At 40.9% G+C, this 19,143-nt stretch overlaps 1 protein-coding gene across 1 annotated transcript; it reads right to left on the bottom strand.

Moving 5' to 3' along the window:
* Positions 1-946: 946 nt before the first annotated feature.
* Positions 947-12,231, bottom strand: Scrt (scratch). Its single transcript, XM_083080118.1, has 3 exons — positions 10,966-12,231; positions 3,807-4,551; positions 947-2,041 (listed from the first exon to the last, which is right to left on the bottom strand). Exons 1-3 carry the CDS (start codon positions 11,303-11,305, stop codon positions 1,405-1,407), a joined length of 1,722 nt encoding a protein of 573 aa, XP_082936244.1. The 5' UTR covers positions 11,306-12,231; the 3' UTR covers positions 947-1,404.
* Between the last annotated feature and the right edge of the window lie 6,912 nt (positions 12,232-19,143).

Genomic DNA, 19,143 nt, shown 5'->3' with positions numbered 1-19,143 from the left:
GTAGCTGAAACGCGCGCGTCGTAAATCGCATAATCGTGCGAGATACGCAGGTGTGCGGACTTTGACTCGATATAAAAGAAGATATAGAAGAGGGGATGCCATGAAGCATAAAGTTTTCCGTTTAATGCGTACCCTCAGAATCTTCAAAGACACTTTGCCCGGCCTTTATTCACGCGTCAGTCAAAGGCGACGTGTCGCAAGTTGGCTTGCGGGTACAATCGCTGTGCGGTTATTGTGCTTATCGATTAGCCGTAGCTTTCGTTCTATCCCAATGGATTAAACTCGAGGAAATTTTTAAAGGAGCGCATCCACCGAACGACCATTAACCCTTCCTGCACTTCTACAGTAGCTTCGAGCAACTTTAAACAACCATGATTTTAACGCACGTCGCGTCATATTAATTATGTTATAATTATTTAAATAGTATATTTAATATTTGTGGAAATGCACAACTCCAAATAACAGCTGTTTAAAGCCAACTATTTACTTAAAGATACCGACAGCAGCAGAGACGGATTAATTTTCAATCGATCCGGTGATTTTTGTCACCGCTGAAAATATACGCGGTATCATTTCGAAAGGTTTCTCCAGGTCTTCTCTCTTTACAAAATGAAAATCGGCGAGTTGCTTGGCCAGTCGTCGATCACACCTGCGCGTCTCGATGTTACGGCGATTCGGCAATCTCGATCGTGATAGCGAAATGCGTAAAAAGGATCGAGGCTACGCCGCGATCCAGATTCGATGGGCGCGCGAATCGCGATTCATGGATCCTGTAAATCTCTCTCGGTTTATTCTTCGTTTCCCTTTCTTTAATTTAGGCAGCTAAGTATTAATAAATAGTGTCTTCGTAACGAGCTCGCGGACTATCGTACGCGCTAGTAAATATATATATATATATATATATATATATATATATATATATATACACGTATATTTATATATATACTATAATATATATATATAATAATATAATATCATAATGTAATAGGTATATAATCGACTAGAGTGACTAGACTCTGCAGTGTGGACGTCATCGTTCGACGTGTTTTTTTTCTTTTACGACTTAACATTACTGGACGTTTTTATTAATGTTAGACATTATTAATAAACTCACGCTCTCCCTCTCTTTTGCTCCCTTTCGTTCCTTCTAACTCTTTACTCGCGTCATTCTTTCTTTTGCATCTTTTCTCTCTTTCTCTCTCACGCTTTCTCTCTCTCTCTAACTCTCATTTCTGTCTCTACTGGCACTTTTCTACTTAAAATCTACGGCAAACCTTATATCTCCTCCCTTGCTCTTCGTATCCTCGTGCCTCTTCGCGATCAAGCAGCGATCACGTGGCACCGCTAGCTCTTTCTCGATCCCTCGATCCTCGTGGCGTCGTTGTTCCCCTTCTCGAAGCGCTGCTACAAGCCTCGATTGGTGTTCTGTTGATGCTGCGTGGCACTGTTACCGGCATGCTGCTGTTGCTGCATCTCCTCGTCGCGCAGACACGCCGACTCCAGATGCTTGTTCAAATAGGACTTGAGGGCGAAGGTCTTGTGGCACCTCGAGCACTCGTAGTTTTTGTCGGCCGAGTGGGTCTGCATGTGCGCCCGCAGATTCGAGCGGTCGGCGAACGCCTTGCCGCAGTGGGCGCATCCGTACGGCTTCTCGCCGGTGTGGCTGCGCAGATGACCCTGCAGCAGCCAGGGTCGCGAGAACATCTTGCCGCATACGCCACAACTGTGGGCGAGCTTGTGCGTGAGCACGTGCATCGCCAGGGCGGGCATGCTGACGTAAGCCTTGCCGCAGTGGATGCACTTCTTGGCCGACTGCGAGTCGAGACTGCGATGCGTCTGCTTGTGCCGCGACAGGTTCGACGACGTGGCGTACTGCTTGCCGCACTCGGTGCACGTGAACTTGGGCCTGTCCGGCTGGGCCGCCTCCTTGTCGGGCACGGCGGCGCCGTTATTGTTGCTGCCGCTGCCACCGCGACGTTTCGATCGGCCATCGGACACGAAGAAGGCCTCGTAGGTGTAGGCGACAGTCTTGCTGCCGGAGCTGTTGGACAGACATTATTGTGACGATTCGCATTCAAAAGCTTTAAGGGGATCCTAAACTGAACGGCGAACTCTTACACAATTACAGCGCCCTCATCTAATCCTCATCCCGTATCTCTCTCTATCACGTTATTTATAAAGAAGATGCACTGCTTTTTCCTTCACTCTACTTTACCGATATTTCAGGTACATACGGACTGACATTTTTGGAAGAATGCCATTTATTAATTAGGCAATTAAATTCAGTTTTTATAGTTCGACAATGTTCTATGGTGCAGTACATAATCGTGAAAACTACAGTTTTATGCATAAAAGCTATAAAACTTTTATAAGAAGCTAATATTTGTACAAGTTGACAGCTCTGACGCCATGTTGATTTAAGAAGTCGATAAATAAAAATGTAATTTTATACTTATTTTCTTTATCAATATAAAATCTCATACTATATAGAATTTTCACGTGTCCGTTTGCGTGTATACTTCAATTCTGGAGAAGGATTTTTAATTCTATACAGGCAATAAAAAATGGCACACGTCCGAAAATTACGGCGTTTTTGTCGATAAAACAGACTTTAGGATCCCCTTAAGGCGATCCCTCAATCTATCTATTTTATCGACAAAACACTGTAATTTTTGGGCATGTGCCATTTTTTATTGCCTACATAGAATTAAAAATTCTTCTCTACGGTTGAAGTATAGATGTAAACGGATATGGGGAAGCCGATTATATACTGAGAAAAAGAAAAAAGTATAAAATTATATATTTATTTATCGACTCCTTAGATCATCTAAAGTGGGTATAAGGTCTACAAAGGACTAATGTAGTAATTATATTTCTTGTCTTGTGTCAGTTTAATTTCTGATAAACTGACTTGATTTATTTAATATTCTGAATCCTAATGAGGGATCTAGATTATTAAACAAATAATTTGTTTAATAATCTGGATCCTTCATTGGGTTTCAGAATATTAAACAGATTTTTCTTAATTGAATGGATAAATAGGAAATAGTTCATTTATTGCACGAATTAAAATATTTTGGTGTCGAATGTATGTTAAATAATTATATGTATATTATTGAGATAAATATTTAAGAAACATCTAATAAAAAACACTAATAGATGTTTTTTTAAAGGCATTTTTTCCTATCTTTCTTAAACATTTTTTTATATTTTCAAAGTTTATTTATTAAATTTAAAACGGTGTCTGCATTTGTAGCAAAACGCGTTTTAATATTACAAATACGTTGCACCGTAACATTGCTACAATCTTACATTGCAATATTCCTAAAAGCGGACATTTTAACGTTGCTGCAATCCCACAACAATGATGCAGCAACATTTTGCAGTGAATTTGCAACATTGCAATATTGCGGTGAAAGATTGCTGCAATGTGTATGCAATCTTTGTGTGCTATATGGGTAATGACATTAGCCTTGTATAAATGTTCTGTAGCTTTTATGCATAAAACAATAGCATACCCAATAGCGGACTGCACAATAAAAACTTGAGGAACTGTAAAAATTGAGTTTAGTAGTCTAATTAATAAATGGCATATGCCCAAAAATTTCAGTCGTATGTACCTGAAATGTTGGTAAAGTAGAGTAGAAAAAGCAGTGCATCTTCTTTATAAATAAGTGATAGAGAGAGATACGAGATGAAGATTAGAGGGCGCTGTAATCGTGTAAGAGTTCGCCGTTCAATGAGGGATCCCCTTAACGAACGCGAAGAACTCGAAATGATTGATCGACGACAGGCAGTAGACTTACCTATCCCTGCTGACGTTGCAGTTTCCGCCGGTGGCCTCCGCGGTTGCTGGCGACTGCGGCTGTGGCGGTGTCTGCTCCTGTTGGCGCAGCTGATTGGTCTGCGAACTGGGCACCGGCACCAGCACGGAGACCGGTATAGGTTGCTGCGTTCCCGCCGTCGGTGCCGGTTGCAGCTGCTGCTGCTGCTGCTGCTGCTGCTGCTGCTGCGCAGTCGCGGTCGCGTTCGGCGCGGCGGGCGGCGGCGGCAGCGGCGGCGGCGGCGGCGGCGGCGGTGGCGGCGGCGGTGATAGAGTATGAATAAAAACAGAGTGCGTGGGCGCGGCGGGCGACGCGCTGAGATCCAGGATGGCCTGCGCGGCCGACAGGTCCTCCTCGGCGGAGGTGCGTATCTCGGAGATCGGTTGCAGGCTGTAAGGACGGTAGATGTCCTTCTTCTTGGGCGGTAAGGATAGCGCCGTGCCGGTGCTGGTGAAGGACATCGAGAGGCTCTTGCGCGGCGGCAGGCACAGCGATGTGACGGACGACGACGATGGCGACGACGACGACGGAGACGACGATGGACTCGTGGTTTGATGCGACGGCACTTGATGCAGGCTCGGCCCGGTCAGTACCGGGACCGGTAGCTCCTGCTGCGCAACCGGGGGCGGCGGCGACGGAGCTACCGGACGCGCCAATTCCGCCGCTGAGCGCAGCGTCGCGTACTTGGGCGGCTCTTCGTGGTTGATCCATGCCTCGTGCGTGTAGCCTAGAAATGGGTAGCGAGTAGATTAATCCACAGAGATAGGCGGTGGTAGTTTTATTTGATTAGGCTGCGCTCTTGAGGGGTCTTATCTTCCATTTGTTTTAAGCCGAAAGTTATTACTCTACCGCTCGTACAAGCTACGAGATACAGTCGGAATCGTAAAAGGGCTCTATTTATATTTGGTCATCGCGGTAATTTATTTCATGTCTCTCGCAATGAAAAAATTAAGCAGTTTTCGGTTTTATCGTACTCTGTATCTTTCGCTAATTTTTTACTAAATTTATTAAATCATCGATAATTATAATTTTGAATTTTTATTTATTGTGTCGTCTATACTACATAAGTATCTGTTATTACGCAATTTATCGGTGGTATCTAAAATTTTATTCGCGCTCAATAGATTAGATAGCACATATAGATCGCATTCACGATGACACGACATAAAGTCCGATCAAGCACATGACATTAAATATTAGAAGATGCATCGGAATGTCCCTAATGGAAACAGATACGGCGACTGCTATTTAATTTATAATAATCGGTCGTGAGTTTCTTCTCAAATGAAAAACACCCCCTCGTAATATAACGACGAAAGGGTGGCGAGGGCGCGACGTGCACGCACGGTATAACATCTCATTCGTCTCTCGGCGGTATGAATATTTGAATTCGTGAATCACTCACGAGTTGCGTGGCGTTTCATTTCCTGTGCGCCAGCTGTTTCCACCGTATACGGTCATTAACGGGTATAAAGGGGGATGGAGAAAAAAGTCGGTTGTGTGCAGTAGGAGGTAGTGGTGATGGCGCGACACGTGAACGCGGGGGTGTATAATAACGCAATGTTGTATCTGTTGCGCGCCGCTCGCTGTTGCGCAGGGGCGGTTCCGAGGGGGTGGGGGAGGGAAAGAGGGGATGAAGGGCGAAATACGCGCCGCTGCTGTTGCTGGGAAGGACCGCGAAAGATTCATGCGAAATGTGCGCAAATAGCGCCTCGTGTATATAACGACGTTTTTTTCCTCGAGCACTCTCATTTCCAGCGCCGTTATATACGTGCAAGAAACATATATTATTCAACTCTAATTTTCAATTAAAATACCAGCTTGTTAAACTACCCCGCTTCCTGGATGTCCAAAGTTTTTTCGCGCGAAGAGCGAATTTATTTAAATGACAATATTTTTTTTCTTAATTAGATAATATTTTCATAGTTTCTTGTACATAATTTTAGATAATTTTCTAGATAATTTTAATTTATAAATAAAAATTATAAACAATTTATAAATAAATTTATAAACTGTAATGCTATTACGAATTGATTGGAATTTTAATAATTTAATATTATGATATGATTGGATGACACTCGGTAGAATTCAATGATAAAAACTTACAATAAGCTATCGAATCGCAGACTGCGTATTGTTATATTAACTTTTAATATCAACGTTAAAAATAATTAAGTGATATAACATAAAAGAGCAAAATTATTGTGATACTATTAACGGTATGAATTTAGAATAGATATGAGTCATGAATCTTTGGGATTTGCAAATCTCGAAAACAGTTTTGGATAGATTCGCGTCTACCGCATGGCTTTAAATTGCTGCTACTTGCAATTCGAATGTTACCTCGTTATTAGTTATTGATGCCGTCTAAATCCTATTTGTGTTTCTTTTATTGCTCCCGAGAATGTAGATAAAACACGCAACGGACGACTTTCGCCGTGAAATCGATACGCGTGCCGTCCAGCTGGTTACGTAACGCGAAAGTCTGTTCCATAAGCAGCGAACACACTATATTATGTAGGGATTAATTAACGAGTGCTACTATCTCTGATTTAAACGTTTCGGCAATTTGAATTGAATCAGCCGTTATGACAAAAAGACGCTCTAATTTTCCTATAAATAATCCAAAAAATTTGATTATTTCTTTTTCAAAGAATGTAACTTTTGAAAACAAACATATATTAATAGCTAAAAATATTAGACTTGTCCATGTGTCTATGTCTCATTGTATTACGAAAATAATGATGTGGAAATGATAACAAACAATAATTTTGTATCAAACCAAAGATTTAATGATCAAGAATTTGTAAAATTTTGCTTATTATTGAAAAATTTTTTTATGTCTACTGCCTTTTTTGCAATAATGATTTATTATTTTTAGATCAATTATCATTTTATTAAACTAATGTTTGATAATATTTGATAAACAAAACAATATATATTTCTGTTAAAGATTAATATAATTTGTTTTATTAAAATTTAATTCTTGACGTAGATTTCTTTGCATCTTAAGATTTAATATCGAATATCTTAGTAACTATGTATGTCTTTTTTCTCTTTAACTTCAAATTTATTAAAAATTTGCTGAGAAACAAGATTATTTTGAGGCTGGATACAAAATTGATGAAAATACTTTTGTTTTGAATCAGTCACAGTTGAAAAACAGATTTCTAAGTTTTTACAAGGATAAATTGCTTAAGTTAATAATAAATTAAGTTAATTTGTAAAATTTTGCTTATTATTGAAAAATTTTTTTATGTCTACTGCCTTTTTTGCAATAATGATTTATTATTTTTAGATCAATTATCTATATTTTATTAAACTAATGTTTGATAATATTTGATAAACAAAACAATATATATTTCTGTTGAAGATTAATATAATTTGTTTTATTAAAATTTAATTTTGACGTAGATTTTTTTGCATCTTAAGATTTAATATCGAATATCTTAGTAACTATGTATGCCTTTTTTCTCTTTAACTTCAAATTTATTAAAAATTTGCTGAGAAACAAGATTATTTTGAGGCTGGAAAATTGATGAAAATACTTTTGTTTTGAATCAGTCACAGTTGGAAAACAGATTCCTAAGTTTTTACAAGGATAAATTGCTTAAGTTTTCGACCGTCACGTGCGTCAAACGTGTTCCTTACCGAACATCCTATTTCAACACTACTTTTCCCCTAAATAGACGAGGGTTCTAGGGGAAAACGGAACACTGGAAGGCGAATAAATCAGAAAAGTGTGCTGCTCGCGTGCGATCGATCAGCTGGCGCGTATCTATTATTGGCTGAAATAAAGGGAAGTCAACACAGAGCTAAAAGAGAATGGCCATGTCTGCAAGTGCATTTCATCAACAGCAAAAGGAGCGCAGCAGTTGTGGAGCGAGAAGGGTGGAGGGGTTGCAAAAGGGTCGTATAGGGCGGAGGGGGGAATCAATAACAGCGAATGAACGCTCCCACGCGCTCCCACGAGTCCGTTGATTCTAGGCTCTTTTAAAGACCGATAAAAATCTCCGTTGCGATTAACATTAACGTCGAGTTTCTTTCTTCGTTTTGTCCCTTCTCTATCGAAGATTATAGAATAATGAAATCGCGCAGATACAATTTTAAAACGATCGTAGAAATTAATGGATCGTATTTGTGTTCTCTATTAATTAATTTACATATTTCGTCACTAGCCGCACGCAATTTATCGCAGAATGTAAGAGAGATAGTCTTTATAAAAGACATAACGAAGAAAAAAATGAGATTTATATTTTATTACCGTACCATATTGTATTTATTTATCGAAAGGCGATGTAAAATTTGATTTATATGATACTTGTATTTATACTTTATGATTTCTCTCATTTAATGAAAAATTAATGAAAAACATACAACTAAACAACTATACAGAGATTTATTATTATGATGATGTATCGATAATAAAAGTGAAAAATAATTTGTTTTTATTATAACAAAGAGAATATAATCTTATCCAAAGTATCTAATTAAATTACATTTTTATCGATTGGTATGACGTAATTACTGGTTCTATCTGATTTAACCTCTTACAATTAGGAAATAATAAAATCATTATATAGAACGGTGTAAAGTGATATGAATTATCTATGAATTCTAAGTGAATTCTCTATATCTACGTTATCTATCGCAGATCACAGATATAGCCCATAAAGCATATTTATATACCTTGAATGAACATTCCGCACATTCCTGTAGATTTATCGCCTTTGATCTTTATCGACCCTGTGAGCGCAAAACAAACAGCAAGTATAAATATATTATACTTGATCTATCAAATTATTTATAATTAAATAAAAATTTATACTTTTATGCCGTTAAATTATTTGCGATAGTTGTTAATATTAATTTTTGTCTTAGAATAAACATTTGCCAATATTTTTATGTGATAATAAAAGTATTTAAAATTATAAAAAAAAGAAAAGTGGACGCAAAATAAACTTGTCGCGTTTTGAATAAATAACAAAATAATATTCGTCTATTCTTAAAATAAAATATTGATTATAAATATTATATTTGATGTCTGAATAAACATAAAAATATATATAGATTAAAATTTTATCGACAATTTTAAATAAATTTTATCGAAATAATTAATGAGTTAAATTTATTTTTATTAGATTACATCTTCCACAATAATTTAAGAATTAATGTAGTAATTTTTCTTCCGAGATATTTTTTGCTGTAAGAAATATTATGCCCTCACACCATTTTATCTCACGATCAGAACGGCGACTTTATCAAAGACTTTATCATTTTTTATGTATATATTACCTTATCAAACAAGTAAGAACCAATCGTTAATTGTACAATAAGAAAGTCAAGGTCAAAGAAACCTGTGAATATATATAGTGAATGTATATTCTTACATTTTTCTTACGTGATTGTAATCCTGTTGAAAATTTAACCTCTGTGGTGATAGATAAACTTTTATACGACTTGCTTTTTTTCTTCTTATAATTCTGTTATAGAGTCTGTTTATAGGTGTATCTATAATAAACGTTAATCTAAATAAGGGTTCACACAATGAATCATGCACAAAACTTTCTGTTGTATAAACTTGGATCTTTGTTATAAGATATTTTTCACATTAGAAAATTTTTCATTAATTATAAAATTATATAATGTTAATTATAAATATTTTTAAGTATTTATTAATAATAAGTATATTATTTAATTTTTGTTTTGGGGTAAATATTGTGACACTGTCAAATCTGAAATTCCAGTTGCAAAAATTGGCAGAACGAGCGCGATTGTACTCAAATCGTGACGCAGTGATAAAGAGAACACTTGTTACATAACGTCATTTGCGCCATTGTGTGAACACGTGCGCAATCTACTGCCTATAAGCAGCATAAATGAGGTAAAAGGAAGTTGTTACTTTATATTTCTGGCTTTTAAGAATACCTATGAATGATTAAAGCATCGGTGATTTATTCACATGCACGCAAAAGTTTTAAAGTACGTTTAATTTTTATAGAATAATTTCATGCAAGAGCCTTCGCATTTTTTATAAATAAATAACAAATACATAAATATGTATAATAATTTTATCTCATAGTATTTGACGTTAAAAAATGATGACATTTTCAATTAACAGAAAAAAAATCGACTAATTTATTCTTTATTGTCTCTTCCACGCAAAAATGTGATTAATACAGATGTGATGTAGCATAATACAGGTCTCAAATTTTCGTTGTGTTGAAAAAATAATTTTGAAGAAATTGATAATAGAAAACAAATTAAAATTCAGAATTCCTTTTTATTCGCGTAATACAATTAATTCGTGTAATTCGTGTGAAATTTATGGGAAGTTATTACGTACAAAGCAAAATATATAATTATAAAACAAGTTTCATAGCGCAAGGATATTCAACAAACAGTCTGCTCTTGACATAATCCGATATCGTAGGCGTATTCATCTACGTCATAAAAGCAATTTGACCATTCTGGATAGCTGTGGTTACACAACAACCAACGACGTCAAAACGCAGTCAGTTTCCTCCCTGTCTGATTGAGAGCTCAATAAATACGATGGACGAAATAGCTCTTGACTACAATAGCTTACAATGACATATCGGAATCATGACTCAACGTTAAGGGTGCCAAACGTGATCGTCGACGTGATCGACGATCTACAGACGGGTGTGTCGCCATGTACGTACATACGTATATACATGTGCGAACACATGGATTTCGCGAATGGTTTTCCACGGGAAAGCATGGAAACGCTTGTTGTGCTGCGGTCGTTGACAAACTTATCTTTCCGCATTTTCTAGGGACAATCGTATAATGACATGGCGCGTTTAGCAGCTACCGCAATATCTGTCTATAGCGCACGCTAGCGTCTGTAATAGGCGGGTGTGTCACCCTGCGTGCTCGACGCATGGCCAGACTGCACCAGATGCCAAAGCTAGCGGGAGGCCTCTACCAAAAAAAAAGAGAACAAGAAAAAAAAAGAAAAGAAAGGATTCTGCCTTTTATGCGAATCCAACAAGAAAAGTCTTGGATCTTGGGCGTGGCGCGTCTAACCTACACTCGCGTTACACATCATGTAAAAGCGGCAATTGGCGTGACTATGTTGCCAGAGTGAAAGGAGAACCCTTAGAGGAGAACTTACCGTGATAGTACAGAGCGCCGGAAGCGTTGAGGGGCGGCGGACTGGGGGCGGTAGCCCCCGCCGTGGGACTGTGCGGCCCCCAACAGGTCTGCTGATGATCGACCTGATGATTATCGACGTCCCCGACCACGTCGATTTCCTCGTCCTCGATCGGCTCATGCCTGTGCGACCGTTTCTCCATAGCATCCGCGGTCTGATGCAGCAGATGGTGTTGCGCCTGCTGCTCCTGCGGGTTCGCGGCCCCGGGTGGCGTCGCGTCCTTCTGCTCGTTCGCCTGATCGTCCACGCGGGCCTGCCACTGATTCCACTTCCACTTTTTCGCCATGAGACAGCGTGGCATAGTGGTGACGCTGATCGCGTCGACCGGCGGCGGCACCAGGAGCCGACGATGGCGATGATAGTCGTCGTCGTCGTCCAGTCACCAGGGACGACGACTCGGAGAAGCCCGATGGAACGGAACACCTACGCGAGACACCACCGACACCGACACGTTCAACACCAACAATCGCAGCACCAACCGCAGCACCACCGATGTCGTCACGATTGGCGATAACCGCGGCTACGGCGCGTCGTCCGTCGCCGTCGCGTCTGCTGGCTGCCCCGCCTCTTCCGCGGACGTCGCCGTGGTCGCCGACGTTACCGCGACGCCGACGTCTACGTCGCGCCCGTCCGTCGCCCGGCCCGGCCGTCTGTGTCTGCGGCCCGTCGTCAAACCGGTGGACGTCGGAACCACCTCGACTAGGTGGCCGCTCGTTGGCCGGCTTCGCCTTCGTCCTACGTGGTACGCGCTGGTGTGGGACCTGCAGCCTCGTCATCGGCGCGGCGAGGGCGGCTCCTTAAACGGATGCACCACCGCCACCATGCCAGCCACCGACGCGCGGCCTGCGTTTCTTGCGAGCTATGCTTGAATTTGATTCTCCTCTCCGCTCGAAGGGATGATCGTCGAGGTACTCCTACCTGGATCGTTTCTTCCGCGGTTTGCGGTCTGTATACGAGTAGTCTGTGTACGTGTATACGTGTGTAAACCCGCGCGCGGGCGCGCTTGTGTATATATATCGCGTGATTGTATGTATGTGTGTATGTGCGTGAGTTAGGGGTGGCTTTTCTCTGCGCCCCGAGACTGCCGAGAAGACCGACCGACTGACTGACTGACTCAAGACCGTTCGTCCGTTCGTCCGTTTGTCCGTCCGTCCGTCCGTCCGTCCGCCCGTCCGTTACTCTTTCGGTCGCTCCCTGTCGCGGCTCTCGCCAGTGACAGGGGGTGGCCTCGAATACGACGGCGACGACGGGGTGCGACTGTTTAGTCGGTGGCGCTGCCGCTCCGCGTTACCGTCCTCCCGGCCCTTTACCCCTTCTCCGCGACGATCACCATCTCCGTCGCGCTCGCGGGGGTTGTTCTCGTTGCTCCGCTGCGGACTCGACCAGTCAGCAGCACCCCCGGCGTCCCTCCGTTGCGGCTCCCCTACGGATGGAATTGAAGGGTGGCGCTGCTGTTGCTGCTACTGCTGCTGCTACTGCTGCTGATAGTGATGGTGATGGTCCGTCTGCGCGAGGGGTTGCACAGCTACCCCTCGAGAGTGCTGATGTCGGTTCTCGATTCCTGCAGGTCGCTCGTTGTGGTTGTGCATGCGTGACACGCGCGCGTGGCACGAGGACGAGCGATGTGTTGACGATGTCAATGGCGTAGGGCGCGAATTGTTTGCGCAGTATCGCGCAAGTATCGCTGTTAATCGCTGTACTTGCATAAGAAACGAGAAGAATTTTTAGAGAAGAAAGATCCGTATAAAAGTGCTCTGTTATATGCAATTAAATAATGTCTTTAATTAGAGACGAATAGTTTATTAATAAAGTGGAGACATCAAAATAATAATCCAAAGTATAAGCGATTAAGAAAGAAAAAGATTTTTTGCAAACTAAATTTTTAAGAGAAATATTTATCTAAATGGAAATAATTTTAAAAATTGCATTTATCAGATGGAATTTACTTGAATGGAATTTTAAAATTTACTGCAACATAAAAAGCGATAAATGATTGATCTCGACATTTTTGCTAAGAGAAAGATTAATGATTAGCTAATTTATTAGCACGAAAAGTAGACTATGTATGTAATGTTATGCAGCAGTACAATTTCTACACAATTTATGGCTAAAACTTGACGTTTATTAAAAATACACGCACATAAATTTTTTAATTTTTGAAAATGGCAATATATCGTAAACGACATAGCAATGTATTGTAACCGCAATATTTCGTTTTACCCTTATAAACGATGATTTTGTATTCTTAGTACGTACACTCGTGCTTTGTGTAAAGTTGAATTTATGTTATACCGCGTATTTTTTCCTATTTTTTTTTTTCAAAGCTCGCTACGTAGACTGGGTCGCCTAGCCCGATTTAAAAAGGAGATTGGAAAAATGTAAAGCAAGGAAGCTGTGCTGTAATACCTCGTATTCACTGCGGTTGCATTTATTCGCAATAAGAGCGGTGAACTATTCTTGCAATTTAGTCATATTTTTTTCAAATTACTTTGCTTATTAATATAATATCTATATTCTTCTTTAAATTTATTTAATATAAATAAAGAAAAATTCCAAGCTTCCTCAACCTTACAAGCTACATCATTATAATTTTTCTCAGAGAATCGATAATAATATTTTCTACATTTTTTTATAACTTTCTCTACAATTTGCTACACTTTGCTCTGGTCTCTTATAATCATGAATAAGAATCAGTATCCCAAATACAAATCGAAATGCGTTTACGTCAACGGCGACATGTGCAGTTAATCGAGACGAGATTTCCGATCGACCGGCAAAGACTGTCGATCCTTCGGTCATCGACCTCTTACGCTACGCAACGCATACTAAGCTATCTGTAAATCTCTTCCTAGCAAACTCTCCGCCGCTGTTTATCGCACCGTATCGCTTCCGGGCGCAGTGCCGCGTGTACACGCACATGCACACGCACATGAACACATCCCGGGGCTCCCGCAAAAATCGAAGGGGGAACAGCAGCTGGTCAGGGTGCTGCGTTCCCGAGTCTCGTTCCTGGCGAGTTTAAGAACTCTTTTTCTCTCCCTGTTTCAAAAGAAAAAGAGAGAGAGAGAGAGAGAGAGAGGAAGAGAGAGAACCCCGATGGTAATTCCTACGGAAGATTGGCTGCATAGTGACGATGCGATATACGTCGTCTACTTGTTGTCGCCGACTGTGATGGTAGTGGTGATGGTGCAAGGGTGGCACACACGTCGGGGCGCGATACTACGGCAGGGGTGTATCTCCCCTCGTGCAAAAACGAGGAGAAACGAGGGTGGTGTGCGCGGCACGAGCGCAGGAAGGTAGTGAAGAGTGAGAGAAAGGGAGAAAGAAAGAGAGAGAGAGAGAGAGAGAGAGAGAGAGAGAGAGAGAGAGAGAGCATGGTAGAAGAAGAAGGAAAAACGGAGGAGAAGAGGGACGAAGAGGGTGACGGAGGAAGGAAAGGGAGGACGAGGGGAACGGTCGCACATGCGCCTGCGTTCGGCATCGACCCGATGTCTAGGCAACACCTGGTAGCGCCCCACGTGCCACGTTAGGGTGGCACCAGAGGGCCATCCCTTCCCGCGCGTCGCGCGATCCATGCCCTCGGAATATCGAATATCCCGCCAGCCTTTCCATCCCCTCCGTCTCACCCTCCTCCGGGCGTCACTTGTCTACTGACCCACGCCAACGCGAGCAGCGTCGAGAGGCGAGAGGGAAAGAGAGAGAGATCCTTCGTCCCTCGGTTCCCAAATTCCTGATGCGCCTCTGATACACGCGCGCGCCGCGGATACCCGGCGACGACGACGGAATTCCGGGTTCTTTCCCTGGGGTGGGGCGCGCGCGCGGCCGGAATCTCGATACCCGCGAGCTCGGGGGTGGCTCTCGCGTCGACCGCTCGTCCTGCGTCGAACGACTCGGTTTCGGGGAGGCTCCGTGTTACATTACACGCGTCGCAAAACTATCTTGATGAGCGCGCGCTAGTTTGCAGAAGGATTCTTCGCGAGATTCTGTCGCGAAATGCAGAAAATTCCGTTACTTATCATCCCTCCCCCCTCATCTCCTGCTACATACGACGAACTTGCGACAAACGTATAACATGAAACTTAACGTTATGAATAAAATATTTTTCATTCAGATGGATATGTATGCGAAAATTCGCGCAGGAAATAACGCGGAGGAGGTTTGAACGAAAGGGTGAGACAGGGGACGGGAAGAAAAGGGGAGGAAACTAAACGAAAAATGCTACGCGTTCTTTTTATCTCTCGGAGAATCAAAGCCTCTCGTCGTGTACAGTTACGTATATTACGATCTATCCTCCTTGTGGAATTTAGTCACTTTCCGCATGCTTACCTCTCGACGCTGTTCCGTCAACACGTTTAACGCGAGCAAGCCTCGATATTTGAATTCGATAAGGAAAATTGGAAATTTCTGCCGCGGATAATACTTGCTAATTGGAACCTTCTCTTAGAAATAGAATGATGTTACACAGAGTGACCTAGAATCCTCGTTCGTGCTCCGGGCCTCTGAACTACTTCGATTTCATCTTCTCGTCTCAAGTTCGAAAATGGCAAGACATATCTCGAGAGATATTTAGAGTATAACATCAAATTACCTTAAATTAATTAATTAATTAAAGTAGATTAAGAAGAGCACGTAAGAGTTGACTGTATATTGTACGGCCACCATATACAGGGTGTCCCAGACTTAACGAATCAGCCGTTGATGGTAGATTTCTGAGATCATTTGGAAACGAAAATCTTAATACCAAAATGTTGAGGAAGATGTAGTTTCGGCTCTATAAAAGATTAAAGATTACCAATCAGCGCGTTACGTTCTCCTATGCTCAGAGACAAAGCGCATCAAGTGGCCCGCCTACAGCGCAGTAATATCGATATCGATAGAGGGATGAATATAAAATAAAAAATAAAATTCTGCAGTGAGCGCGATTGTGTTTTCTATGCGACAGTAGTCAATAGTGTGGACATTTTGAATTTCTCAATATTTTGGTATTAGAATTTTCGTCTCCAAATGATCTCAGGAATCTACCATTAACGGCTGATTCGTCAAGTCTGGGACACCCCGTATATACCATACAAATCTCAAGTAAAGATCGAGAGCAAGTATGAGCATCATGTTTAGACGAAGATTCAACGTGCAGTTTTTGAATTTAGTCTACGATAGTCTTTGCGCTGGGCTTTATCTTAAGCAACGAGGGAGAATTAAGCGCATCACGATGTGAATTTCTCCATTAACACAAAGAAATTGTTTCCACTTGGTGGAGCTATCGCGCGGTTCCATTATCTTTCGTGTAATCCGGCGCGACAGCCTCTCGTCCGGTTTTATCGCGCGATTATTATTCCGCTAAAATCTTGCTTCGGGAACGAGAGGGAGGGATGAGGACTGTGTCATCAACGATAATCTATTACCAAACGCGATGCAGCCACAAAGGGCAGATAAGCCTCTGTACAGCCGCACCTTTCACCTCGCGACACACCGGTTACGCGAAATCGTTATTAATTAGTCCGGCTTATCGTAAAGTATCGGGGCCACGTCGAGGTGCCTCTGAATTATTTCCACCGACGCGAGCTCGGTCACGTAGGGTATTTATCCTGAATTTCCTCCTTTTACAGTAAAGCGCATTAATGACAATTGTCGTGAAACATTTACCCTCGACATAATAAATGACTTTTTAGAAGAATATAGTACTTTTCTGTATAATTATATACATACATGATGCGCCTTGACAGCTAGCATAGTTTAGGTTTCCAAGAAAGCGAAGAGAAATAATTATCTAATTGCATATATATAATTTCGAGATATACAGGGTGTTTCTTAATAAGTGTGAAAAATTTTAGATGATTCTCTGTCGAAAATTAAGGGTGGTTTTTCATATAAACATATACTCCTACATCCCTCCCTGTGGAGTTACACTCCTCCAAAAATGGGAGTAAAAATTAGGTTTTTATTTTTTTCTCAAATTTGGAACAAATTAAAGAAATGAAATTAGGTGGATATTTTCTACCAGTAAAAAGATTATTTATTAATATTTTTTTCAGCCTCCCGTATTGTTATAATGGGATGAAACTAGCAACCCCTATTCAATTTTTTATTAGAACATTTTAATGTTTATATGAAAAACTCCCTTAATTTTCGACAAAGAATCATGTCCTAAAATTTTTCGCACTTATTAAGAAATACCCTGTATAATTATGCAACATTTTGCGTCGCACTTTATGAATTACAAGAAATGACAGATCGAAACACAGTAGAAAATGCCGGTTTTGGGCAGACGTCATCGATGCGTAGAGAAAAAGTTAATACATATATTTACGGCAAAAGCGAGAAGACGAGATTCTCTGTCTCTCGTTGTTAACGAGCACAATGTAAGTGAGAATAATTTACGAGGTACAGTGAGCTCCGATTTAGATCCCGATTCGGAGGCACGCGAATACGAGGGCGAGATTGTGCGAAATCAGCCCACCCGCGTAGGCGATAGGAATCGCGCGCTCCGACGACACGCCACTCGCCCCCGTGTCCCGCAATCTCTCTCGAGATACCTGAAAGGTCGTCGATGTGGAAGACCGAATCGCCCCGGGTGTTATAAAGAGAGCGCCCGCTAACGAGATATTTCGCTGCTCGTGTGCGCGCGCGCGCGTATGCACGTGTGTGTGTGCGTGTGTGTGCGTGCATGTGTGTGTGTCCTCAATCGGAACTACGCAAATATTTTGATTTCGAGTCGCGACGGCCCGACGTTCGTCGGAAATTTCTCCACGTCGGGTTTGACGGCGTGTTTTCGTTCCCCGTCGTCGACGGGCCGAATATCAACGCGCCCTTTCCAATTACGATCACCTTTCGGAGTTGTTGAATGGATACGGGGGACACATCGAAATTTCATATCGCCATTTTATGCGACATTTTATTTGGATTCTGACCTTATCCATTATCCGTTCTAATTCAAGCCTATTTATACAGGGTGGCCGATTTATCTGAAGACATTGAATTATCTCGAAACCATGACGGTTTCGGTGAGAATGTTTTAAACAAAAGTTGTATGGTTTTAAGGGGGCCATAAGATGGTGTCATTGGTTTTACCTTGAAATGTCGTTTGAAGGTCACGTGAAGGTCACCTCCAACTTTTTAAGGACACCCTATATACTTTTGCATATTCTTATAGCTTGCCTCGAGAGCTTTCCAAAACACTATAATAAAGTATTTCTTCATTGAGTACCTTTCGAGTTATGAGGCTTGAAATCATTTCTTAATTTTACATAAACCGTAAAATATCTTGTAAAATATTCATTTTTCGAATACCTTACCTCAATACTTTTATGTACAAAATAATGAGAGGAATCAATTGGTGTAAAGAAAACACATAGTTGTTTTTAAGAAAAAATATGGAATTGTTAATTGCAAATTACATATTTTGTAATGTAATTTGTATAATGTAAAATATTGTATAATGTAAAATATTGTATAATGTAATTTGCAATTAACAATTACATTTTTTTTCGAAACAATTATGTGTTTTCTTTACACCAATTGATTCCTCTCATTATTTTGTACATAAAAGTATTAAGGTAAGATAATCGAAAAATGAATATTTTACAAGATATTTTACGATTTATGTAAAATTAAGAAATTATATTTCAAGCCTCATAACTCAAAAAGTACTTAACGACAAGGTACTTAATTATAGTGTTTTGGAAAGCTCTCGAGGCAAGCTATAAGAATATGCAAAAGTATATAGGGTGTCCTTAAAAAGTTGGAGGTGACCTTCACGTGACCTTCAAACGACATTTCAAGGTAAAACCAATGACACCATCTTATGGCCCCCTTAAAACCATACAACTTTTGTTTAAAACATTCTCACCGAAACCGTCATGGTTTCGAGATATTTCAATGTCTTTAGATAAATCGGCCACCCTGTATATTGCAAGATATGTGTGTGTGATATAGTACGTCACAGTTATTACAATAAATTTCTATTTTGTTCATCCGAATTTAATATAATATTTAAATATTTAAATATTGCCGGCAAAGAAGAATAATTGCTTATATTATATACACGGCTGCTTGAATTTCTCCGATATACGCGGAATCGAGCCAGAAGCGAATCGAAACCCGATTGTGCAGCCGATTGTCGTCACATTGCCGCTGTATAAG

The sequence above is a fragment of the Camponotus vicinus genome, unplaced genomic scaffold (assembly GCF_025532165.1).
Source record: "Camponotus vicinus isolate PSW18456_S1 unplaced genomic scaffold, iyCamVici1.0 SCAF_10, whole genome shotgun sequence".
Taxonomy (NCBI): Eukaryota; Metazoa; Arthropoda; class Insecta; order Hymenoptera; family Formicidae; genus Camponotus; species Camponotus vicinus.
Note: the sequence above shows the minus strand (reverse complement) of the source record. Positions and strands in the feature narration are given on the sequence as shown.

Coding starts and splice junctions, on each gene's coding strand:
- Scrt (XM_083080118.1), bottom strand. CDS start 11,305: ATGCCACGCTGTCTCATGGCGAAAAAGTGGAAGTGGAATCAGTGGCAG. Junction 4,552..10,965: donor CGGCGCTCTGTACTATCACG/GTAAGTTCTCCT, acceptor ACCCATTTCTAG/GCTACACGCACGAGGCATGG. Junction 2,042..3,806: donor TGCAACGTCAGCAGGGATAG/GTAAGTCTACTG, acceptor TCTGTCCAACAG/CTCCGGCAGCAAGACTGTCG.